Here is a 22,179-nt window from a genome sequence, read left to right as displayed (position 1 = left end):
ATCAATCAGTAGCTGAACTGGGTTCCACACAATCACAAAAACAAAACAAAAAGAGCCCCAAAAACAAAACCGCAAAATAAATAGCGAAAACAGACAGACTTCAGCATAACACTCAAAACGGAAGTGTGGCACTCAAATAGGAAGCATGGCACTCAAAACGGAGCACGTTCGGCTTCTGAAAAAAGTTCGCAAACTGGAACACTTACTTGCAGTGTTTGGGTTCCAAGGTGTTTGAGTCCCAAGGCATTTGAGAACCAAGGTAGCACTGTAGGTGGAAGGGATCCATAGCATCTACTCCAAACTGCTGCCAACGCAGGAAATTCCCTATTGCACCATTCCCAGAGGATCTTCTTCCAGCTTCTGCATAAAAAGAGATATAGAAGTTAGAAAGCTGCTGTTAGTCTATCTAGCTCAGTATTGTCCTGAATTGCAGTGGCTCTCCAGAGTTCCTGGCAGGGGACATTCACAGTCCTACCTGGAGATCCCACGAATTGGACCTGGTGTCATCTGCATGCAACATGGATGCTTTCCAAATGAGCTTTCCCAAGGCTATTCCACGGACAAACAGCTTCTACCATCACTCTTCCTAACGTTTAGCCAGGATCCATTTTCTTGCCATTCGAACCCATTGGTTTGAGTCTCATCCTCTGGAACGACAACAAAAATTGGGAAGGAGAGAGCTGAAAATAGATTCTTAAGTGTCATTCTCTGGGACTAGTAGTGCTAACCAGAAAGGAGCGAGCGCCACACGCAGAATGCAGGAAACCTGAAAGATTAACTTAAATGTAAGCAGACATATGATGAAAACATGCAAACTTGGCATTGATAAAAAAAATGCATAATTTTTTATGTAAGAGCAGTATAAAAGTGGAAAGGAACAATATGAAATTCATATTAACAGAGGGAGGGGTGCAAATGAGATTAAATACAGAAGCAGTAGAAAATTAAAGAATAAGGCAACACAATGGAGCTATACACAATTTATAATGAGCAATTAACTGAAAAAAAATAATTGGCAAATAATAATATTTTACAAAATGGCTGGCACTAAAGCATGCATATTACGTTGCCCTAAACAGCACTTTCCTTCAACTTCCACCAGTCCAAACTAGCTAAAAGCTTACTAAATTCTCCAGTATATAGTAATGTAACCTAAAGAATAAGGAGCGGATGATAGATAGATACCTATGCAAGGAAGGATCCAAGGAACAGGTTCTTGGGGCAGTGGGAGAGGGAACTGGAGGTAAATGAATTCAACATCCTGAATGGTCCAAATAGGAAATTAATTAAGATAAAAATAGATTTAAAATGTTTACAGTATGAAGAGTGCAGTCTGAGCATCCCAGGAAGATAAACAGAACCTTAGGGGAAATAAAAACTAAAGAAAATGCATTTATCCAGAACTGGTCAGGAGCCAAATATTCAATTCCAGAAGCCTGACTCAGAAAAAATGGCCAGGAGTAGCGTAAAAAACTAAAGGAAGAAGGTGTTCAAAGCTCCCACAGTGAAGGCTGAGGCAAGCTGAGCGCCAGTTGTCCTCAGAAAAACTCTTAGTAGAAGGAACAATAAAATAAAATCAAGTTGTTTGAAAAAGTGAGTCCTAGCACTGAGGTACAGTTGTATTTGGATCTTGACACCACATTTTTTCCTGTGTTCTTATTTGTTCATTTCTCTCACTCCACTTTTTCTCACTAAGATTTAGTTCTATATTGGTGAAAGACATGTTGGGCGCCTGCAGAAATCAGTTTCCAATTATTTTAAGATACTTGGCATGTTTTCATGCCTGATGAGGGGACATGGAGATTCATGAAGGTCGCTCAGAGCTGCTAAAATGCAGGAGAACAAACCTGTATCTTCTTCATAACTGGTATAAGGCCTTGGCAGCATTTCTGCTGCCCATATTCCAGAGTCTAGGCCAGTGTTCCCCAAACTTGGGTCTCCAGCTATTTTTTGGACTACAATTCCCATTATCTCTGACCATTGGTCTTCCTAGCTAGGGATAATGGAAGTTGTAGTCCAGAAATAGCTGGAGACCCAAGTTTGGCCTAGGCAGAGACATTTCCATCTGGAAGAAAGACATGGAGGCCTGCTTAAGCCATGAGCCAGAATTTCTTAAGCAAAGCTTCTTTCCATTCCACTCCATAGTTATCTGGGGTGACCACTTTTGCCATTAATGCAGATCTCAATAATACGAAGGAACAAGCCATGCCTTCCTTTCGGATTTTATAAGCTTAAGCAAGTCAATTCGCTCCAACACTGGTTTTCTGGTTTTCTTTTCCAACATTCCTTGGTAGTGTTTGGTAACCACAGAGCATTCATCGTTCCCATTGTTTTTTGGGGGATGGGGAGCTGCTCCATTTCAAAGGTTTTTTTTTTATACTTCTGCAAACCTTGCAGTTTGTCCGAGCATACGAACAACTCCCTCTTTTTTCTCAGTGGCCCTATTTCAGCTATGATCGTGAATTGAGTCCTCAGTATTCACAGTCAATGTTCTCTTGGCTACCAGGATAAACCGTTACAATCCTACGAGCATCTAGAGGCATTTGCCTTTCATGCGCATGGTCCCAAGCTCAATCTCAGATTTTTTGGGGGGTTTTGGCAGTTGTGACCTTTTTTTTAGGGGGCAGGCAAAAGTAACACACCAAACGATTGCTCAGCAAACAAGAAGAAACTGTGCAGCGATAACTCAGTATTCCATTTTTGCATTCATGTGCGATTGAAGGATGGAGCAAGGAGGCAGGGGCAGATGTTCTTTCTCCCCCACAGAGGAAAAAGAGCCCGCGATCGACCACTAGCAGCCAGGGATTGATCTGTCGATCGTGGTTGAACGGTTGGACACCTCTGCCTTACAAGAGCTGACACCTTAAAGTCAGTGCTGGGCTTGATGGGCTAATGGTCTGTCTCCATATGAGGCAGCTTCATGCGTGAGAAACATAATGCTGGATAAAAAATGCCTCTGGGCTGGATATTCCAGGCTCTTCTTAACGTGGCAGGATCCGGCAGCCCCCTTGGTGTGCATTCTGAAATTGCGGATGTGAAAACGCCATGCTGGGTTTTATTTTTCCATGTCAGTTTCCCAATGGAGACATCTCTCTGTGCTGTTCACCAAGCAAACGTGAGCTGGTTGGCAAATTGTGTTGCAGAGCCATCCTTGCCAAGCCTCACACATTTGCATCGTCTTGGATGCGAACGTCAGTTAACCGGATGAGTTGTGTGCAATTGATTGGCAGTAGGCTCAGGACAGACAAGAGAAAAGTACTTGGAAACTTGTGATTCAGGGAATTTGCAGCTTCAGGATGAAGTAGTGGCCTGTAGCTCCATGCTTGTTTTTTTATTTAAAAGATTAGACAAATCCAAAAAGAATTGGCCTGCCAATTAAGCATGAAGGCTAAATGCTCCATGCTCAGAAGTGAGCCACTGAGTATTTCTTGTTTGGAAGTAAGACCAGTGGAGACCCACTGCCCTCATGTGTTTCTAGGAAGGTGGCTGGTTGGTCATTGAGGGAAGGAGGACTCTGGACCAACTGGGCCTTTAGCCTGCCCAGGTGGGGCTCCTGCTTCTATATGGTATTTTCCGCCTTTGCATCTGATAACCCACTGGTCGTTTGTTCCTCATCCCGAAATATGGAGCTTATTTCCCCCCCCCCCGCCCTTTCTTCAATGCAATTGTTTCCCAAAGCTTTGTTTCTCTTGCCTTCCATTTTGTTTGGATGTGTAGAGTTGACTTCCCCATTCATTTCAGCGGAGGTGGCAGCTCCCAGTAAGCAATCTCTTACATGTACCATATTGCTGCCTCTGCCAAAGTAAATGGGGCACCCTTGTGTACAGGAGTGTGGGGTGTGCACACTGAACTGAAGCAGAGTGTAAACGTAAAGGAACCCCTGACCATTAGGTCCAGTCGTGGCCGACTCCGGGGTTGCGGCGCTCATCTCGCTTTATTGGCCGAGGGAGCCGGCGTACAGCTTCCGGGTCATGTGGCCAGCATGACTAAGCCGCTTCTGGTGAACCAGAGCAGCGCACAGAAACACCGTTTACCTTCCCACCAGAGCAGTACCTATTTATCTACTTGCACTTTGAAGTGCTTTTGAACTGCTAGGTTGGCAGGAGCAGGGGCCGAGCAACGGGAGCTCACCCCGTCGAGGGGATTTGAACTGCCGACCTTCTGATCGGCAAGTCCTGGGCTCTGAGGTTTAACCCACAGCGCCACCCGCGTCAGAGCTGGGAGGACACTAATTTAAGATTCCCCTCGTTCTATCCCATGCAAGTATGGGGAAAGTGTCAATTTTCTTGGGCACCGGGATCTCATTCCTGAATTTCTACCTATTCTTATTGTAGGCTTCCATTCTGCTATGGAAACCAATGCTTGCCACTAATGAACCTGCATAACCATAGCCATTCCCTTCTGTGTAATACAGAAGTGAAGAACATATCAGAGGACAGTCGGCTTTGCAGATTGAGAGAAAAGGCAAAGTTGCAGGATGTTGCGTTGTGAATTTCCTAACAGGACAGCCGTTTTAGCCAGGGCCTAGACAAAAACTTTTGGTGCCATGTAACCCAGTCCTTTGCATATTTACTCAGAAACAATTCACAGTGTCTTAAATGGAACTTATTATCAAGTGTGTTTCAGCCTGAGTCAGAAAATTCATAAGCTACCCCACCACTAGTAAAAAAAGGATTCATTTCCTCCCTGTACAGGTCTCATTGAATGCCCTTGTATGGCTCCACTTAAGTCCAGCAGGGCTTGTGCAAGAGATTATTCACCTTCCTGTCTTCCCACTCACCTGCCCATGATCGGCTTCCTTTGCCCTTTGCCTGGGCTGCTTCTGGATTTAGCTTAATCCAAACATGAATAGGAATTTCCCTTTCCCCAATCTCATCTGAGAGTCCAAAGCAATCAAATAACATAACTCTTCCATTGACAATTTTAGGGCATTTGACTTTTGCCAGTTTTTCTTTTAAAGAAACCTAGTTTAAATATTTATTTTCATAACTGACAAATGTTAATTATTGTTCAGCATGTAAACTGTTTGTTCAATGTATGCTAAAAATTTAAGCTAAGTTATAAGGTGTGCTGTTTGGAAGTGTGGAAGATACAGGAGTTGGAGCTACAGATAGCAAGTTTATGCTTGTATTTCCTACTGATGAAGACTTTCACCCAAGTTATTCTCTGGGTAGGTGATAAGAATATCACTCTGCATGTATATACATTTATTATACATTTTTGCATGATTATACATGTAGGAGTGGTACAATTTTGACTTGACTCCAGTTACTGTCTAAATACAATTTGGCTCATTTTAGACCTGTCTGATTCGACTTTTGACAATATTACTGACAATTAAAGTAAACTCATTTGCAAAACATGAAAAAAATATGAGTAGCTCCTTAATTGGCTAGATAAGAAACAGTCAATATTGTACTTGACCCTCGTATCTTCTGCACTCAAAACATTTTTTATTGACCATGTAATGTCAATTGATACCATATCGCACTGAACTCTGATGATATTGTGGGGAGGAAAAATTACGCCTTTGCTTAATTCTGCACGCCAGTTAGTGTTGTAACACACATTCTCACTTCCCACCTAAAAAATTATCACCCTTGCATATAAAGTTTATAGCCCATTTTCAACAGCAAATATCAATCTGAAACTGGCTATGATTCCTCCCCGCATTACAATCGTCAGTGTTTGGTGTTGGACCATTGTCCCCTTTGTACATACTAGTAGTTAACCATTCCATTTACCTTTTATTTAAGTTGAATCTGTCTTAATCTTTGCAACTCTGACAATGTTTCAGGAAGCAGGTTGTTATTGATGCTGGTTTATCCTGAATCTTCTGTACGTTTCTTTAACGTAATTTACAGAACTAATTTTGGGATACTTTTAAGTGGCATTGGTTCCATAGGGAATTAAGAAACGTCTTGCTAAATTACCTGGTTTATTTAGTTATTTGAGAAATGAAATCCAAAACGTACCAACATCCCTGTGTCTCTGAACAGAGCATTTGGTTGGCCACTGTACGAAACAGGATGAACTTTTGGTCTGCTCTAAAGTTGGGTTCTTAGATTCCTAAAACTTTAGCTTCATTTCCCATAATATGGAACATTATTCTTATACTGTATTACACTGGGATTTATACTGCATGGTAGCTGGCAGCCATTTTATATAAGAGAATAACTGCTTTTATACTGAATCATTTTTATTGGTCCATCTAGCCCAGTGTCCTCTGTCCAAACTGGCAGTAGGGAATTCAAAGTCTTTCCCAGCTTTGTGACATGAGAACCTTTCACTGAGGATGTCTGGCAAATCATTGGGCTCTATATCCCATTTGCACATCCACATTAGCCACTGGAAGGATTCTTTTTATATTCTGTTTTAGCCAGGACAGAGTAAGGGTCAGTTATCTTGTCAGCAAAGTGACTTTTTCTTTCAGAATATGCATTGCAGCCCTGTTTAGGGAAGTTTTTAAGGTTTGATGTTCTATTGTGCTTTTAATTTTGTTGGGAGCCTCCTAGAGTGGCTGGAAAAACCCAGCCAGATGGGCGGGGTATAAATAATAATAATAATAATAATAATAATACCTTCAGAAGGGATGTGTATTGCAGACTTTGCAAAATTCAGTTCTACGTGGCATGGCGGTTTTAAAGGGGACAAGTCAGATGCATGGAGAAACAGGTATTAGTGATGATGGCTTTTATGAAACCTCCATTTTTATAGAAGTGTATATCTAAATATTAAGTGCTAGGGAGCAAAAGCAGAGGAGGCTGTTGACTTTATGTCCAGCTTGTGGCCTCCAAAAATATTTGGTTGGCTGCTGAAAGAAGCTAAATGTTGCACTTAGATGGACCTTTGATCGGAACCAGAAAGCTGCTTTCACATTTTAAAAATCCAAAGATCCATTTAACTTGTTTGCATGCCTAAGGGAACTTTAGACTGATGCTGACACACAGGAACACCTGAAACACGTAATGCTTCATAGTAGAAGATTTTTGAAATGGAGGAGATAGCAAAAACTGTTTGTGATGTGACATTGGGAGTGGGAGGTGGTCTGCTGCTCATTGAAAAAGCAGAAAACCCCAAGAACATTTAAAAATAATTCCCCCCAGGTTATTCTAAGACTGAGCATTTCAGGTATCTAGTCTCCAGACAGGACTCTGAATCATATAAATTAAAGAAGGGACTGCCTCTGTGTTTTTCTGTGTCACAAAGACTTGTGCCATGATAATGCATGACTGCATGGACTAGTGAGATCCTGGCTCAATGCAGATGAAACAAACCATAATTTGGTCGTTGGGAACACACTCTGTGCTTGCACATGCCAGTTACCTTCCGTGCTTCCTGGGTTATGGTAATCATAAGTTGTTGTGATGTCTGAAACGATGAGTACTGCTGATCACGGGTTGCCTCCAATCTAGAGTAGGAAACCACGATTTCTCATTCTGTTTGGAGGTGGACTGTGATTAGTGATACCCATAATTTGCTTAACTCGGACATTGAGGCAAACTATTGTTCCTAGAAACCAGGATGTGGAGGACCATGAGCAAGTTGTGTGTTTCCGACAGCCAAATCTTGAGTTCGCCTCATTGCCTAGCTTAAACGGTTGATTTTTCAGTCTACATAGTTGCTGCTTTCCCCATTCCCTTCCTCTCTCCCACTTTCATAGGAGTAGATGGTTGTTTCTAAGGCAGCTATATTGAGAACAGGCATGCTGTGCTTTGCTTGCAGTCCATCTGGCGCTCTTCACTCTCCCCCCGCACCCTCCTCTCACTTAGCAACAAAAATACCCTGCTGTAATTTTGGAAAGAATTGATGTGAATTCTTTTGTCGGTGTGTTCGATGAGTGAATTGAAAAGGAGGGTTTGTCCTCATCTGCCCCCCCCCCTTAATTGTAAGTTGGCAGATGAAATATGACACACCTTTTCCATAGCTCGTTGGCAGAATACATTGTCTGCATGCAGCAATTCTCAACCTGTGGGTCCCCAGATGTTGTTGGACTACAACTCCCATCATCCCTGACCGTTGGTCATGCCGGCTAGGAATGATGGGAGTTGTAGTCCAGCACCTCAGATAAACAGGGCAGCACCCCCAGATCTTGGAGGGCTGCTGTCAGTCAGAGTGTACCTTGCTTGGCCACATGGACCAATGATAATTAGACTCATTATAAGGCAGCTTCATGTGTTCGTACATGTATGTTTCTGCACCACTTTTTCTGTATCCGTGCTTACAGTTTTCAAAATCTTCAAAAGGCAGAAATGCAGAGGTTTACTGGTTCAGAAAACATATATATAAACCACTCAGTAAAATAAAGAATAATCTCTTAAGCCAGTGTTTTTCAACCTTTTTTGGGCAAAGGCACACTTGTTTCATGAAAAAAATCACGAGGCACACCACCATTAGAAAATGTTTAAAAAATTAACTCTGTGCCTATATTGACTATATATAAAGTAATTCTCTTGAATAGGAATCAAATAAACACAAAGAAAGTATTTTATAATTACTTTATTATGAAATAGTAAGTAAACAGAAATATGAAAAATTATAAAATACTTTATTTTTTAATCTTTCAAATTTTTCAATTTTCCCCACGGCACACCAGGCAGATCTCGCGGCACACTAGTGTGCCGCGGAACAGTGGTTGAAAAACACTGTCTTAAGCAGTGTGCATTACGCAGTATAATGAGATGCAGATAAAATCAGCAGGATTTAAAAGCAGGTACAAATCTGGATAGGTCTGGACAAAGTCTTCTTAGCAAGCAACAAAAAGCAGTATAACAAGAGTGCCTGAATAGCGCTAACACGCAGGGAATTCCATGGCATAGTTGCTGCCACCCTAAAAGTTGGGCAGACATGGAATGATCATAAGACACTTGTAAGAGTGCAAGCCCTGTAAATCCAAGTGGTGGAGAAGGCAAGAGAGGCGCACGTCGGTCCCTCAAGCAAGCAGGTCCCAAGGTATTAAGGGCTTTATATACCAATAGGAAAACCTGGCCCAGGATCAAATCAGCAGGCACTGCAAACCTTTGGGCCGAGGTGTGGTATGCTGGGAGGGTCTCATTCCTGTCAGCAGCTGCATTGCAGCATTCTACACTCACTGCACTTTCCAGACCACCGGCAAGGGAAGCCTCACCCAGATATATAAAGTTCAGTTCAAGGGGAGAAATAGGGCAGATCTGTCAGATCTGCACAAAGTAGTCCGATGATAGTTTTAACTGGATTGCTCAGGTGGTTAGAGCACGGTGCTGATAACACCAGGGTTGCAGGTTCAATCCCTGTATGGGACAGCTGCATATTTCTGCATTGCAGGGGGTTGAACGAGAGGATCCTCAGAGTCCCATCCAACTATTATTCTTTTGTGGGAAATATTAAGTACCGTATTTTTTGCTCTATAAGACTCACCTTTCCCTCCTAAAAAGTAAGGGGAAATAGGTGTGCGTCTTATCGAGCGAATGCAGGCTGCGCAGCTATCACAGAAGCCTGAACAGCAAGAGAGATTGCTGCTTTCACTGCGCAGCAATCCCTCTTGCTGTTCTGGCTTCGGAGAGTCAGAATATATTTTTTCTTGTTTTCCTCCTCCAAAAACTAGGTGTGTCTTGTGGTCTGGTGCGCCTTATAGAGCGAAAAATATGGTATGTTTCGTTACCAGTAATACTTTAGATAAATAATATTGGTATTTTGTAAAGCATTTACTTGCATATTACTTCAACAAATGGCGTTTATGGTCTGCATCAACCTTCTGCAACCTGGGGCCACCCAGATATTTTGGACTACAGTTCCCATCTGCTGGGAGTTGTAGTTGAAAGCATCTGGCAGACACCCCATCCGAGAAGGCTGATCTATATCAAATGAAAGTTGGCAGTTTTGTCACTGCTTTTGATTTGTTTAGTATTCAAATGCTAATGCTCATTATATAGACAGCAAAGCAGCAGCAGAGTTTGTGCTTCCCCCAAGCCGCTTGCGGTCTTCATAGCTGCGGGTTCTCTTTCCTTCCCAGATGGAGCTCCGGTTGTGGCTCACTATGATATCTCGGACACAAATTCCGACCCGGAAGTGGTGAATGTAGACAATCTATTGGCAGCTGCGGTAGTCCAAGAGCACAACAGTTCTGTCGCTAACCAGGACACTGGGCCTACTTGGAGGACGAGAGGGCTGCTAGAAGAGCTGAATGCTGAGACAGGTGAGTAGGGGAACATTGTCCCAGTCCTACGCTAGCTCCTGCACCTGGCTTACGCTGTTGTCCCCCCACTGCGACTCTTCATCTGTAGCCTGAGGTCATCAGGCCTGCAGCAAGTAGTCATGCAGACCCATTCTTTCCACTGCTCGCTATTAGAAAACTTAAGTGTACACATTGCAAATATGGCTGAACTGGCATGGTTGTTGTTGTTTAGTCATGTCCGACTCTTCGTGACCCCATGGACCAGAGCACGCCAGGCCCTCCTGTCTTCCACTATCTCCGGCAGTTTGGTCAAACTCATGCTGGTAGCTTCAAGAACACTGTCCAACCATCTCATTCTCTGTCGTCCCCTTCTCCTTGTGCCCTCCCAACATCAGGGTCTTTTCCAGGGAGTTGAGTCTTCTCATAAGATGGCCAAAGTATTGGAGCCTCAGCTTCAGGATCTGTCCTTCCAGTGAGCACTCAGAGCTGATTTCCTTCAGAATGGATAGGTTTGATCTTCTTGCAGTCCATGGGACTCTCAAGGGTCTCCTCCAGCACCATAATTCAAAAGCATCCATTCTTCGGCGATCAGCCTTCTTGATGGTCCAGCTCTCACTTCCATACATCACTACTGGGAAAACCATAGCTTTAACTATATGGACCTTTGTTGGCAAGGTCCGTATAGTGAAAGCTATGGTTTTCCCAGTAGTGATGTATGGAAGTGAGAGCTGGAGACAGGCTGTATTCCAAGCAGGCAAGCATTGCCCCCTAGACCACCTGTGGCTGACCACTCTCTGGAAGTCCAAAACAGTCAGATATTCTTCTTTTCATTCCCCAATAAATATCCTGAGTTTAATCCCTTTTCTCCCGATACCTCAGCTACTCAAAAGTAGCCAGTCCTTTTGTAATACAAACCAATAGGGTTCAGAACATGTGCACAGTTCCTTGCAAAAGATAGTGAAAGAGAGAGAGAATATCTGAACTTCTGATTAAATGCTTAAATGATTAAATGAGTGAAGCCTAACATTTTTATGGGATTCTGAGACCAGTAAAAGTTGGCCCCTTGATGGAAGGCCGACTCATGGAGGTAAAGCTAACTTACTCTGACATTTTTATTTTTATTTGCAAGTCTCTGTGTGTGATGTGTCACTTTTCCTTTTCCCCACCTTTTCTGAATTATCTGGTGTTTGGTGTCAATGATTTAGAAAGATATTTCTCTGGAATTTCTCACAAAAATCTTCCAGACCACACAATTGTTCAGGGACACTTTTATATTCTCCAAGGATATTTCGCAAAGTTTTGTTAACCTCTGGGTCCTTTCGTAAATCCAGAAGTGCTCTTTGGGTTTATTTTTTTGTAGAGCTAGGCTGATGGAAGGGACCCTCAAAAGCTTTTCTAGCAGGTGAACAGTGGACTGTGTCAGGTTCAACCTGGTGGCAATCCATCATTATAAAAAAAGAAGGGTCTGTTTTTATACAAAAACAGGGTCTGCCAGGAAGGACAGCCTTCTTCCCGTCCCCGACTCCCAATCCAGGTATATTTTGCAATGGCAGTCTGAGGAATAGGTCTTTGCTTGACGTTGGTGAGAAACGGCTTCTTTCTAAGGATTTCCTGCAAGGGTGATCAAGCTGCTGAATCTTGGGATGGGTTGTCCTTCTTCTTTGCCTTCTACAGATCACTTGAATGCTGGATTCCTGGCAAGCGGCAAGGCCCCCAGCAGCAACACCCAGGTCAATGAAGAAATTAATATAGCATCATCAGACAGCGAGGTGGAGATCGTGGGAGTTCAGGAGCACGCAAGGTACTGATTGTCCTTTTAAGCACTGAGTCCATCTAAATACTTGGAATTAATTTTTGAAAAGGAAGAAAATGCAGATCAGTTGGCCATGTTACTTTTTTCCGCCTGTGGGTAGGTCTTCTACCTCCCTCTGTTAAGACGACTTGCCTTTTCCCAATCTAACCCCCGAAATTACATACACATTAAAGATGGACCTAGCGTCAAATATATGATTGATATTTGGGTGCGACGGAATCTGCCGAACCCAGAGGCACAGGGCGCAGAGAAGGGTGTCTTCAGCATACCGTATAGTGTGCACAGCTGCTACAAGCTGATTTTTAAACGAACTAAAGCAGCAAAACCATAAGGGAGCAAAGCAAAGGGAGAACCCGAGTCTTAAGGAGATCGTTTTTTTTAAAACAGGAAAGAAGTGTTTCAAGCGGCAAGGGAGAAAGGCATTCCAGACATAGGGAGATCTGAAAGCAGAGGTGGAAGTGAAGTGGAAGCAGAGGAGGAAGTCAATGAGGTGTCAAAAGGCAAGGCAAGAAGCGAGAGCAAAGAACTGTTTGAGCAAAGGTGCAGAGCCCAACTGCCCCTCAGTTTCCAGTGTGAAGGCAGGTCTGCAGCATAAGATTCCCACCCCCCTCCCACTCTATGCAGGTACTGGCTGCCGGGGACCACAAGAAAGCCTGCCCAGCATCTGGGCACAGACAGTCGCTGTTGTCCTGGTTTCATGCTCCTCTTTCTAGGGAGAGAAGCTTCCTGTGGCCTTGGTTTCTGGCCAATAGCAGGTATCCAACCGAGCGAGAGTTAGCCCTTCACTGACCCTGTAGGACCTTCTGGCCAGTGGCATGAGATGTAGCTCTAATCCCAGGTTTCTTCATCCGTGGCGGGGGGTATACAGGCTGTAAGCGGGTTCACCTTTCAAATACCAGAGTCGCCTTTTCAACGCTATAACAGTTTTTGGAAATCTGGAAGTGGGAGTAAGTGCATTGACATCTCTGCAAAATTACATAGAATGCGAAAGGCAGGTGGCCTTTTTAACCCGTGTCATTAAAAAAACAGTGGCACAGGGTGATATTTCTCGTTGTTTTGATCTAGTCAGGCGTGGTTGCAATCCAAGGGCCTCAGCAGGCTCCTGTTTTCCCTGATGCTACCTCCCCCTACACATGCAGGTTAGGGGGGCATTGTAGGAAATATGGGTGCCTCCCATATCCTCATCCACCACCTCACTCCCCGTCATGTCACTCAGCTTACTCGTGCTCAGGAGTAAGCGAATTGAAGATACTGATGGGCTTCTACTCCCATTGCATCAACTAGTTCAGCACGGAAGACCACAGCTTCTGTAAATATCCGGTAACAGCCCAATCCTTGTAACATTCTCTGTATCTCAGAAATGCCCTAGATGTTGTTCTTGTCTGACTAGACTCTGGGCCAACCACTGTTTCCTCTGCCTAAACCTCCCACCTTGGTAAATACCAAGATGATAATACTGACCTTTGCATGGCTGCTGTATGGATTGCTTAAATAATGACCTTGAAAAACCTAAACGGCCTCAGCCCTGTATATCCAAAGGAGCATCTCTACCCCCACCATTCAGCCCCGACACTGAGGTCCAGCTCTGAGGGCCTTCTGGCGGTTTCCTCCCTGCAAAAAGTGAGGTCACAGGGAACCAGGCAGAGGGCCTTCTCGATAGCAGCGCCCGCCTTGCGGAACGCCCTTCCATCAGATGTCAAGGAGATAAACATCTGCCTGAATTTCCAAAGGCATCTGAAGGCAGCTCCGTATTGGGACGTTTTTAATGATTTATGTTTAGTTGTATTTTTGTGTTCCTGTGTTTTATTCTGTTTTCTACCCTCTGCACCGCTTTGATGGTGTCATGCCACGAGCAGTCTAAATTTTTAAATAATAACAATAGCCATAATAACAAGCGAAGTGCTTTGAAACCCCCTCAAGCACTGTATAAATAAAGGACGGTTCGGTGATTATCCTTTGGTGCCCATTTCACACATGAAGTTAATTCCTCTAAATTATGCTACACTTTAAAAGCCCCTTTACACCTTATCACATTTTAGCCAATGTTGTTGTTTAGTCGTTTAGTTGTGTTCGACTCTTCATGACCCCATGGACCAGAGCACGCCAGGCACTCCTGTCTTCCACTGCCTCCCACAGTTTGATCAAACTCATGCTGGTAGCTATGAGAACACTGTCCAACCATCTTGTTCTCTGTCGTCCCCTTCTCCTTGTGCCCTCCATCTTTCCCAACATCAGGGTCTTTTCCAGGGAGTATTCTCTTCTCATGAGGTGGCCAAAGTTTTAGCTTCAGGATCTGTCCTTCCAGTGAGCACTCAGGGCTGATTTTCTTAAGAATTTTAGCCAATGCTTGGACATAATTTTTCTGTCTCCCTCTCCCTGCTTTGATGCATTCATTTTGGCAAGCCCTTTGCCAAAGAAATTAGGGTCTTAATGCATCCGTGTAAACCAGGGATAGTCAACCTTTTTATATATACTGCCCCCTAATGCATCTTCCTGGATGGTAAAATTTCCTTACCGCCCACCAGTGCTCGATGGAAGGAGAATTCATCTTGTGCCGTAGAACCCCCTACTGCCCACCTAGAATCCTGAAACGGCCACTCGTGGGCTGTAGGGACCAGGTTGACAACCACTGGTGTAAACCACTCCTTGTGCTCCAATAGGTGAGCCTTGATGGGCATGTCTTTGTCTCCCCTTTCCTTTCCGCAGATGTGTCCATCCTCGGGGAGGAGTGATTCAGAGTGTGTCTTCCCGGAAACACGGCTCAGGCCTGCAGTGCACCCGGCAATCTGAACCATGGACAGGTGTGGCCCCCCCGCAGAATTGGTCTTCGCCGCCCGAAGTGGTGGATCTCACGCTGGACGAGGACAGCAGGCGCAAATACCTACTGTAATGCAACTTCACTGTGTTTTCTAGTCACTTAGCCCTCCTCTTCCTTTTGTGGCACAGAAGTTTCTGGTTATCGCCTCGGTGTTCAAAGCCTCTGCTCCTGGCATTCTGGAATTCAGAGTCCTCCGGGAGGGTTTCCTCCTCTTCTGAACTCCTCCTCCCCCCCCTCCCCGACACCCTCCAATTAAAATTGCATCATCAAGAACTTTCCTTGAGATAATGACCCCTCTGTAGTCAAAGGGAGCTTTTTCCCTCTTACGGAAAACTTAGTGGCACTGTACTTCAATAACAACTTCCAGGTTTTTTTTCATTGTGTGTGATTAATTTAGAGCATTCGTTGACAGCAGCAGTGACACCTTCCAACCCACGCCCTTTAGAGAGCCGTACAATTGCTTTAATTCACCACTAAAACGGATGTCGCTGGTACATGTGGGGCTTTATTATTATTTTTCCCCTTGCATTTTTTTATTTAAAAACAAAAACAAAACACCACTGGCCCAATTTGTTCATAGCTCTGAATGCCCCCATCATGATTGTAGTATAGCTGTGGGAACTTAGAAGGGGGCATTCATAACGCAAGTTGATTTGGTTGCAAAACCAGCAGGACTTGATCACAAAAGGCCTCTAGCATGCACTGAGCGGCTCTATTTAAAACCCTAAAGATTGTTCTCGACATAATTTGTAGCTTGCACACTGCTCAGTGCTCAGTCTCCTCATAATAATGCATTTTATTTTTTCTCTCTAGACTACTGTACTGTTACTGGTCATTTGGCCCAGATTGTTACAGCCTTTTTTTGTTTTGTTTTGTTATTGTTGTTGTTCACCCGAAGCAAACAAAAGCACAAGGAAGCGAAGCATCACAAAAGTACCTAATTCTGATCTCAGGTGTGGTTTTCATGTTAAGCTTTAAAGGTCTGGGTGCAGCCTAACCCGTATCTCTACGTGTTTGGAGGTATGTAAAAGCAGAACATGAGCACCAGAGTGGATCCTTCTGCCCTGGGCTGCATTTGTACAAAGGAATTTCGGTTTTCAACAAACCTTTTAGCACACTATTCTTCCTGTCCTCCTCTTGGCAAGAGAAGAATTAGAGGAGGCTGCTGGATCGCTAGGGACTCGCCTTCCAAGGGAAGCGTTTTCGCAGCTGGGCGAATGTTTACAGAGTAGGCCCAGTTCAATCTCTTCCCAGGGTGACTGGCACCTACTCTCTTCAAAACAGAGCAAGAAATAACTCGCGGAGAGGAAGCCTCCCGTAGCTTCTCTGAATATTACCACCCTACAGAGGAAAGCATGAGGCTCTGTATGCAAAGCATGTATGATCAAAAGTAGAACATATCCTGTTACATAGCCCCCCCCCCCCCCGGAGAATTACCCAGCACGGCTTTGCCTTCATTCATTTGATTGCTGTCGCAGAAAGAGCAGCGAAATCTGGAGCAGCAAGGGAAGCTTTGCCACATATATGGATCACTTCATGAGGACGAAAAAAGAATGGGAGGGGTTTGGGGTTTCCTTTTGTGTGTGTGCATTTTCAGAGACGAGGTGTTAATCTGTAAGTGTACCTTTGCTTTTCATACTAACGTGAGAAATGGCCCTTGATTTTACCTTCTTTTAAAAACTCGACTGAGCACTGCTGGGCTTCACTAGCTCTTGGGTTTATGCCCCTTGGCTTTAGAACGGTTCCCTGGCCCAGATTCTGCAAATGCCTTCTGCAAGTCCTGGCATTTGCTGCAAGCTGGGGTTTCTCCTTCCCAACATGCCTTCTGTTCTCTTGCAAGGGCTGATAGGACTTAGACAGCAGCATAATGGCAGCTGGACTCACTGGGCACATTAGATCTTCATGTTTGTCCAGTCACCTTTAGCTGTAGAGTTCATTGCACACCCAGACAAAGTTGTTCTGCTAGATTCCTGATCAGTGTTGGCTTCAATCATTAATGCATCTGGGGCAGTTTCTGAATAATATGTGGGCAATGCCCTTTGTTCCTCAAGACTCCTTGAATGCCTTGACAGTTCAAAACGGCATTTCTGCAGTTGTTTCAGTTCTGTTATTGGTCGCTGCAAAATGATCTTTCCTTATGCAACGGCAGTAGCTGTTGGTGGACCAAACCTTTGCATATGGTAAGGTTACCACTCTGTACCTGGGTTATCAAGGAGTAAGAATATTCTCTCTCTGGAAGTGTAGGACACGCCAAAGCTGAGAAGCAACTTCAGTTCATGCTGAGCCTTATAAGAACAGAAGAGGAATGTCCTGACATTCAGACAGGTGGTATTGGAAGGGAAACAATCTGGATTGCCATGCTTCTTGTTGTCCATAAAAGCCCTAGATAACCTATGCATTCCCCAAGTGAGGTTGGGGGGTGGATCAAGCCCTTGGTCCCACTGAGTTTTGCTGAAAGCCAAGCCAAGAGTCTGCACTTTGGGGGCAGTTCAGTCATCATTTACACTGGAGTAGATACAGCCTGTTGAATAGACATTGGTTTAGTGGTTAATGACACACAGCCAGCTTTCAGTTTAAAATCTCATTGTTGTGCAATCCCTGCTTGTGTTGTTACGTTGAACTGAACAACGTTTATGCTTCCCACAAAGTTCTTTATTCTCACTAGATCACACTGCCAGTACTAAAAAGACCTTCCTAAGTCCCCATCTGATTGTCATTCGAAGGGCAGCGTGGGGCTTGTTTGCCTTTCTTAGTTTGGTTCACTGGGCAAGGCTTTTGGGAGAGCATTGCCTTAGATAGTTCTTCAGATGTGGCAGGTCTTAAGATTGCTCTTGATACCAGCTATCAGCAGTTTTGCTGACATTATAAAGTGGGAAGGATGTGGTCACTCTTAAAAGTACGACTTGATAACAGGTTTCTGCAGAGGGCATGGGTTGTATCTCCTTCCCTTCCCCCACTCTCTATCAATGACCACAAGGTGGACTTGGACTCTGGGACTCGGATTTTATTGTTAGATGGAGGCAGTCAGGACTTGATTTGTTGAACAGATAATGCTTTGTTGTCCTGGCCACAGTTCCAATAGACACCACCGGGCTTGCCAGCTTTTGATCTGGAGACTGCACCTTTGCTTCAACACCTGCGAGGTGGTGAGGCCTTATTTCAGACTGTAGGCGAAGGAATTGCATGTTTCAGGGCTCTGCCATCTTAGCAACATCCCCACAAAATGGAAAACGAGGATGTTTGAGAGAAGTCTAGGCTGCAGCTCCCTCTCTGAAGTAGTTGCCCGGGCTCAGGAAACAATTTTTTTTGGAAAAGTATTTTCATGGGCAGTTTCTTCCACCTTCAGCCTGCAATGTTAACATGATTATGCTAACTTTGGGAACAGTGTCTCCTTCCCCCGAGCTAAAATTGCCAGATTGTGAAATCTGAGTCCTGCTTGCTATGGCAGGCAAAGCAGCATGGACCGAAGATGTACAGCAGACCCAGGCAGTGGTTGCCAGAACAGCAGGGTGGTGTGGCATTACTCACCTGCCATCCATCTCAACATGGAGGTTGCTGCTGGTAGAGGCGAGGGAGGTCAGCGCACTGCGGGAGCAGCAGCAGAGCCAATCTGACGCTGTGTCCACGCCAACCTCCTCTCCTCTCCCTCTCGGCTCTTGGTAGAATCCCCCATGTTGGATAGCCAGGTGGGCAACGCCACTCCACCAGCCGCTACTGTGCACAGGACACATTGGCCCTAAACGGTGTCTTCACCTACCACCCAAGGCTGTTAAAGCTATCAGTTGTGCCTGCAGATCTTTTGCCACAAAGGCCACCCCTTCTTTTTCTCCTCACTCACTGGTTCCATCGCTCTCAAACTACATTGCAAAATGAACACCAGGCTCAAAGTCACCTGTGCACGAGAAAGCTGCTTGGGAACTGCTTTCTCGTGGCCCTGCCCCATGTGATTGGAGTGTGTGTGTGTGTCTGTGTGTCTGTGTGTATGAGAATGGCACTGCCATGAGGCATTGGCCAGCTGCCTAGCTCTTCCCAGCTGGTTGTGGCATGCTGGCAATCAGGTGAGAAACACCAGTCGGCCTGCATGTCCATTTCCAGTTTTCGCGCATGCCTGTGACAACTGCATGAATTGCATCATGGGGAAGTAATTCAGATGGAGGTGTGTTTGAAAAGCACCGGAGCAAGCTAACCAGGCAGCCTTTGGCTGAGAACGGCTGCTTCATTACTACCGTTAATGAAGTTGCCTTTTGAAACATGAAAATTGGCTCTCGTTAGAAAATCTATGAGCCATGCTGGTCTACTAAGCTGGTAATCCAAGTATCCTCCCTTTTACGCTGGCCAGTACCAGAAGCATCTAGGAGTCCTTCCTTTTTTAAAAAAAGAAAGAAGCAGAAGGGGGAAAAAAAAACTTTGTATATGCTGTGACTTCCATGTACATATAAAAAATATGACTGCATTCTAACCAAACTTCCTCCAATTGTGCACTGTGTTTGTTTTTAAAGGAATCATGAACTCCAAGCTTGATAACCAGTTCATGTCTTTCTCTTTTAATTTAAAAAACGAAACAAAAAACACTACGTTTCTTTTGCCGACTTGGATAACTTTTCTTAAAGCTACGTTCTTTTAAAAAAGAAAGAGAAAAGAAACAAAAAATTCAAACCGCAATCACTGGATAGTTAATACATTACTTCTTCGTCTTCTTTTTCCTTTCCCCCCTTTTCTTCTTCTTCATCTTTGTCTGAGAGAGCGAAAGGTCGCTGGGACTGATTTTCTCTTTTCTCAATGGATAAGTGAAATTGTAGCCATCGTATGGCTAGGAACAAATGCACTTGATCGTCCTTGCACAGGCCTGTGAAACATGCACCCATCCTGGCTTCCCAGGCACGCCTTGCAAAGCATCAGGATCTTTGGTAAAAAATGTGGCGTTTGTGCCACAAAAATCCAGATTCTACCCAAGAAACTGGCAGGCTGCATCTTGGGCTCTTTGTTTTCCTTACAGGCCTGGTTTTAGCAGCTCTGCTCTTCTTGCTGGAGCTCAAGCTTGGAATCTTCCAGTGGCGACAAAATAAAAATAAAAATTAAATGCTTAGAATTTATTGTTTTCAGTTGTGTAACTCTTGAATTAAAAAAGACAAAAAAACCCCACACAAAAATGTTCTTTTTAACACTCATTCTCGTTTCCATCTAGTATTTAATGGTCTTTGGAGAAGAAAAAATAATAATAATAATAAAACAGAGTGTTATAAAATATATATATTTTTTGGTGCAAGATGAGACTTTCTGGTTTTTTTTGGAAACAAGTCTGTAGCATAAAGTTTAAACTATTTTAAGACAAAATAAAATAGAGTGGATTATTTAAACAATATCTTACTTTGTAGTGTGTGGGGCTTTGGGGGAGAGGTGGGAAATTTTGGGAGATGGTACATGGACCTCACCTACCACTGCTTTTCTGTTTTCAAGTTATAATAATAATGATGATTATTATTATAATTTATTATCACTGCATCAAGCTTCCCTGGTTTCTTACATCCTAGTCCCCACACTCCAGCCACTGCACCATGACAGCTCTCTGAAGAAGGTTTTAGGTTGTGTTTTCATTGAAATGAATATTGTTTTTGTGTCGGGTGTGGCATACACCTCTTTCGCAACATAAAGTGGTTTGGAAATGCTTTTAAATAAATAAAACAATATGAGCCAGCAGGTCGCTTCCCCTCCAGATAAGCTGGCCGCTTATTGCAAGAGGAGTCATAAACTCCTTCCTCAAGGGGAAACTGAACAGCCTGGATGTGGTTTAAAAAGGCAAGTATGTTTATTACTGCAGTCCATGGGCTGGCCTGAGCCATTTGCAGCCTGAAACTCCCCACCCTCCTCAGCTCCACGCAATGGAAGCCGGCTGAACTCCCCAGTTGACCAAATTAAGTACTGGTGATGGGAAAGTAAGAGGCTGCCTTATATTGAGTTAGACCAGTGCTCCATCTAGCTCACCATTGCCTATTATTATTATTATTATTATTATTATTATTATTATTATTATTATTAAAATGTGTTTACTGCCCTTCATTTGTAGATCTCAGGGAGGTTCAGAACATAATAATAATAATAATTTTTATTTATACTCTTAATACCAAATATAAAAATACACCATTGATTAGAATACAGCTTAAAAAACAAAATTAAAATACAACATTAAAATGCAGCCTGGTTTCAGTGGAACTCAATCAAAAACATTTTTGGAGATAAAAACGTCAAGTCTTCACCAAGGCTAGCTATCCAGACTGGTCCAGAAAAAAGCCAGGGAAGTCCCCAAATAGGAGATCCAACACAGGAGGAGAAAGGGAAAAAGAAAGAGGGGGAGGGAATCAAACTGATTCCAAGCCAAAGGCCAGGCGGAACAACTCTGTCTTACATGCCCTGCGGAAAGAAAATAGAAGATAAAAATACACAAAATACATAATAAAAGTAAGAGCAAAAGCAAACCAAGAATCCCACAACGCTTTTAAAAGAGTATCAGACAGAATCAGAATGGTTGAGTTGGACGGGTCATCTAGTCCAACCCCCTGCAATTCAGGAATCTCGGCTGAAGCATCCATGACAGATGGCCATCCAGCCTCTGCTTAAAAACCTCTGAGGGAGGAGAGTCCACAGGGAGGCAGACCGTTCCACTGTCAAACAGCTCTTACTGTCAGAAAGTTCTCCCTGATGTTTAATGTTCATCAGCCAAAGGCCTAGTTCAGTGATGTCCAAACTTGGCCCTCCAGCTGTTTTGGGACTACAGTTCCCATCATCCCTGACCACTTAGCTTGGGACGATGGGAGTTGTAGTCCCAAAACAGCTGGAGGGCCAAGTTTGGCCATCACTGGCCTAGTTGGAGAGGAACATTTTCGCTTGGCGTCTAAAGGTGTATAACGAAGAAGAAGAGTTTGGATTTGATATCCCGCTTTATCACTACCCGAAGGAGTCTCAAAGTGGCTAACCTCCTTTCCCTTCCTCTCCCACAACAAACACTCTGTGAGGTGAGTGGGCTGAGAGACTTCAGAGAAGTGTGACTGGCCCAAGGTCACCCTGCAGCTGCATGTGGAGGAGCGGAGACGCGAACCCAGTTCCCCAGATTATGAGTCCACTGCTCTTAACCACTACACCACACTGGCTCCAGGCGCCAGGCAAGCTTCCCTGGGGATAGATTTCCATGAACGGGGAGCCACCACGGGAAAGTGTTGCTCATGTCACTACCCTCTTGACCTCTCATGGAGGAGGCACACGAAGAAGGTTCTCAGATGATGATCGCAGGGTCCAGGTAGGTTCGCCTGGAGAGAGACGGTCCTTGAGGTATTGCCGTCCTGAGCCATTGAGGCTTTCTGTGTCTACACTGGCAGTGGATCTGTCCAGGGATTCTCTCCC

At 44.1% G+C, this 22,179-nt stretch overlaps 1 protein-coding gene across 8 annotated transcripts in view; it reads left to right on the top strand.

Moving 5' to 3' along the window:
* Positions 1–15,162, top strand: part of ARK2N (arkadia (RNF111) N-terminal like PKA signaling regulator 2N) — a 58,210-nt gene extending 43,048 nt beyond the window's left edge. For 4 of the 8 annotated variants that reach the window (XM_081929851.1, XM_081929852.1, XM_081929853.1 and 1 more), the window contains 4 exons: positions 9,992–10,174; positions 11,828–11,954; positions 12,354–12,548; positions 14,673–15,162. In XM_081929851.1, the coding sequence (XP_081785977.1) occupies positions 9,992–10,174; positions 11,828–11,954; positions 12,354–12,548; positions 14,673–14,856 (689 nt within the window). In that variant the 3' untranslated portion in view covers positions 14,857–15,162. The remainder of the gene's footprint in view (positions 1–9,991; positions 10,175–11,827; positions 11,955–12,353; positions 12,549–14,672) is intronic. The other 4 variants (XM_081929856.1, XM_081929855.1, XM_081929858.1 and 1 more) reach the window with 4 other exon arrangements.
* The last annotated feature ends 7,017 nt before the right edge of the window (positions 15,163–22,179 follow it).

The sequence above is a fragment of the Podarcis melisellensis genome (genome assembly GCF_964234715.1).
Source record: "Podarcis melisellensis genome assembly, chromosome: 11".
Lineage (NCBI taxonomy): Eukaryota > Metazoa > Chordata > Lepidosauria > Squamata > Lacertidae > Podarcis > Podarcis melisellensis.
This window is presented reverse-complemented; position numbering and strand designations above follow the sequence as displayed.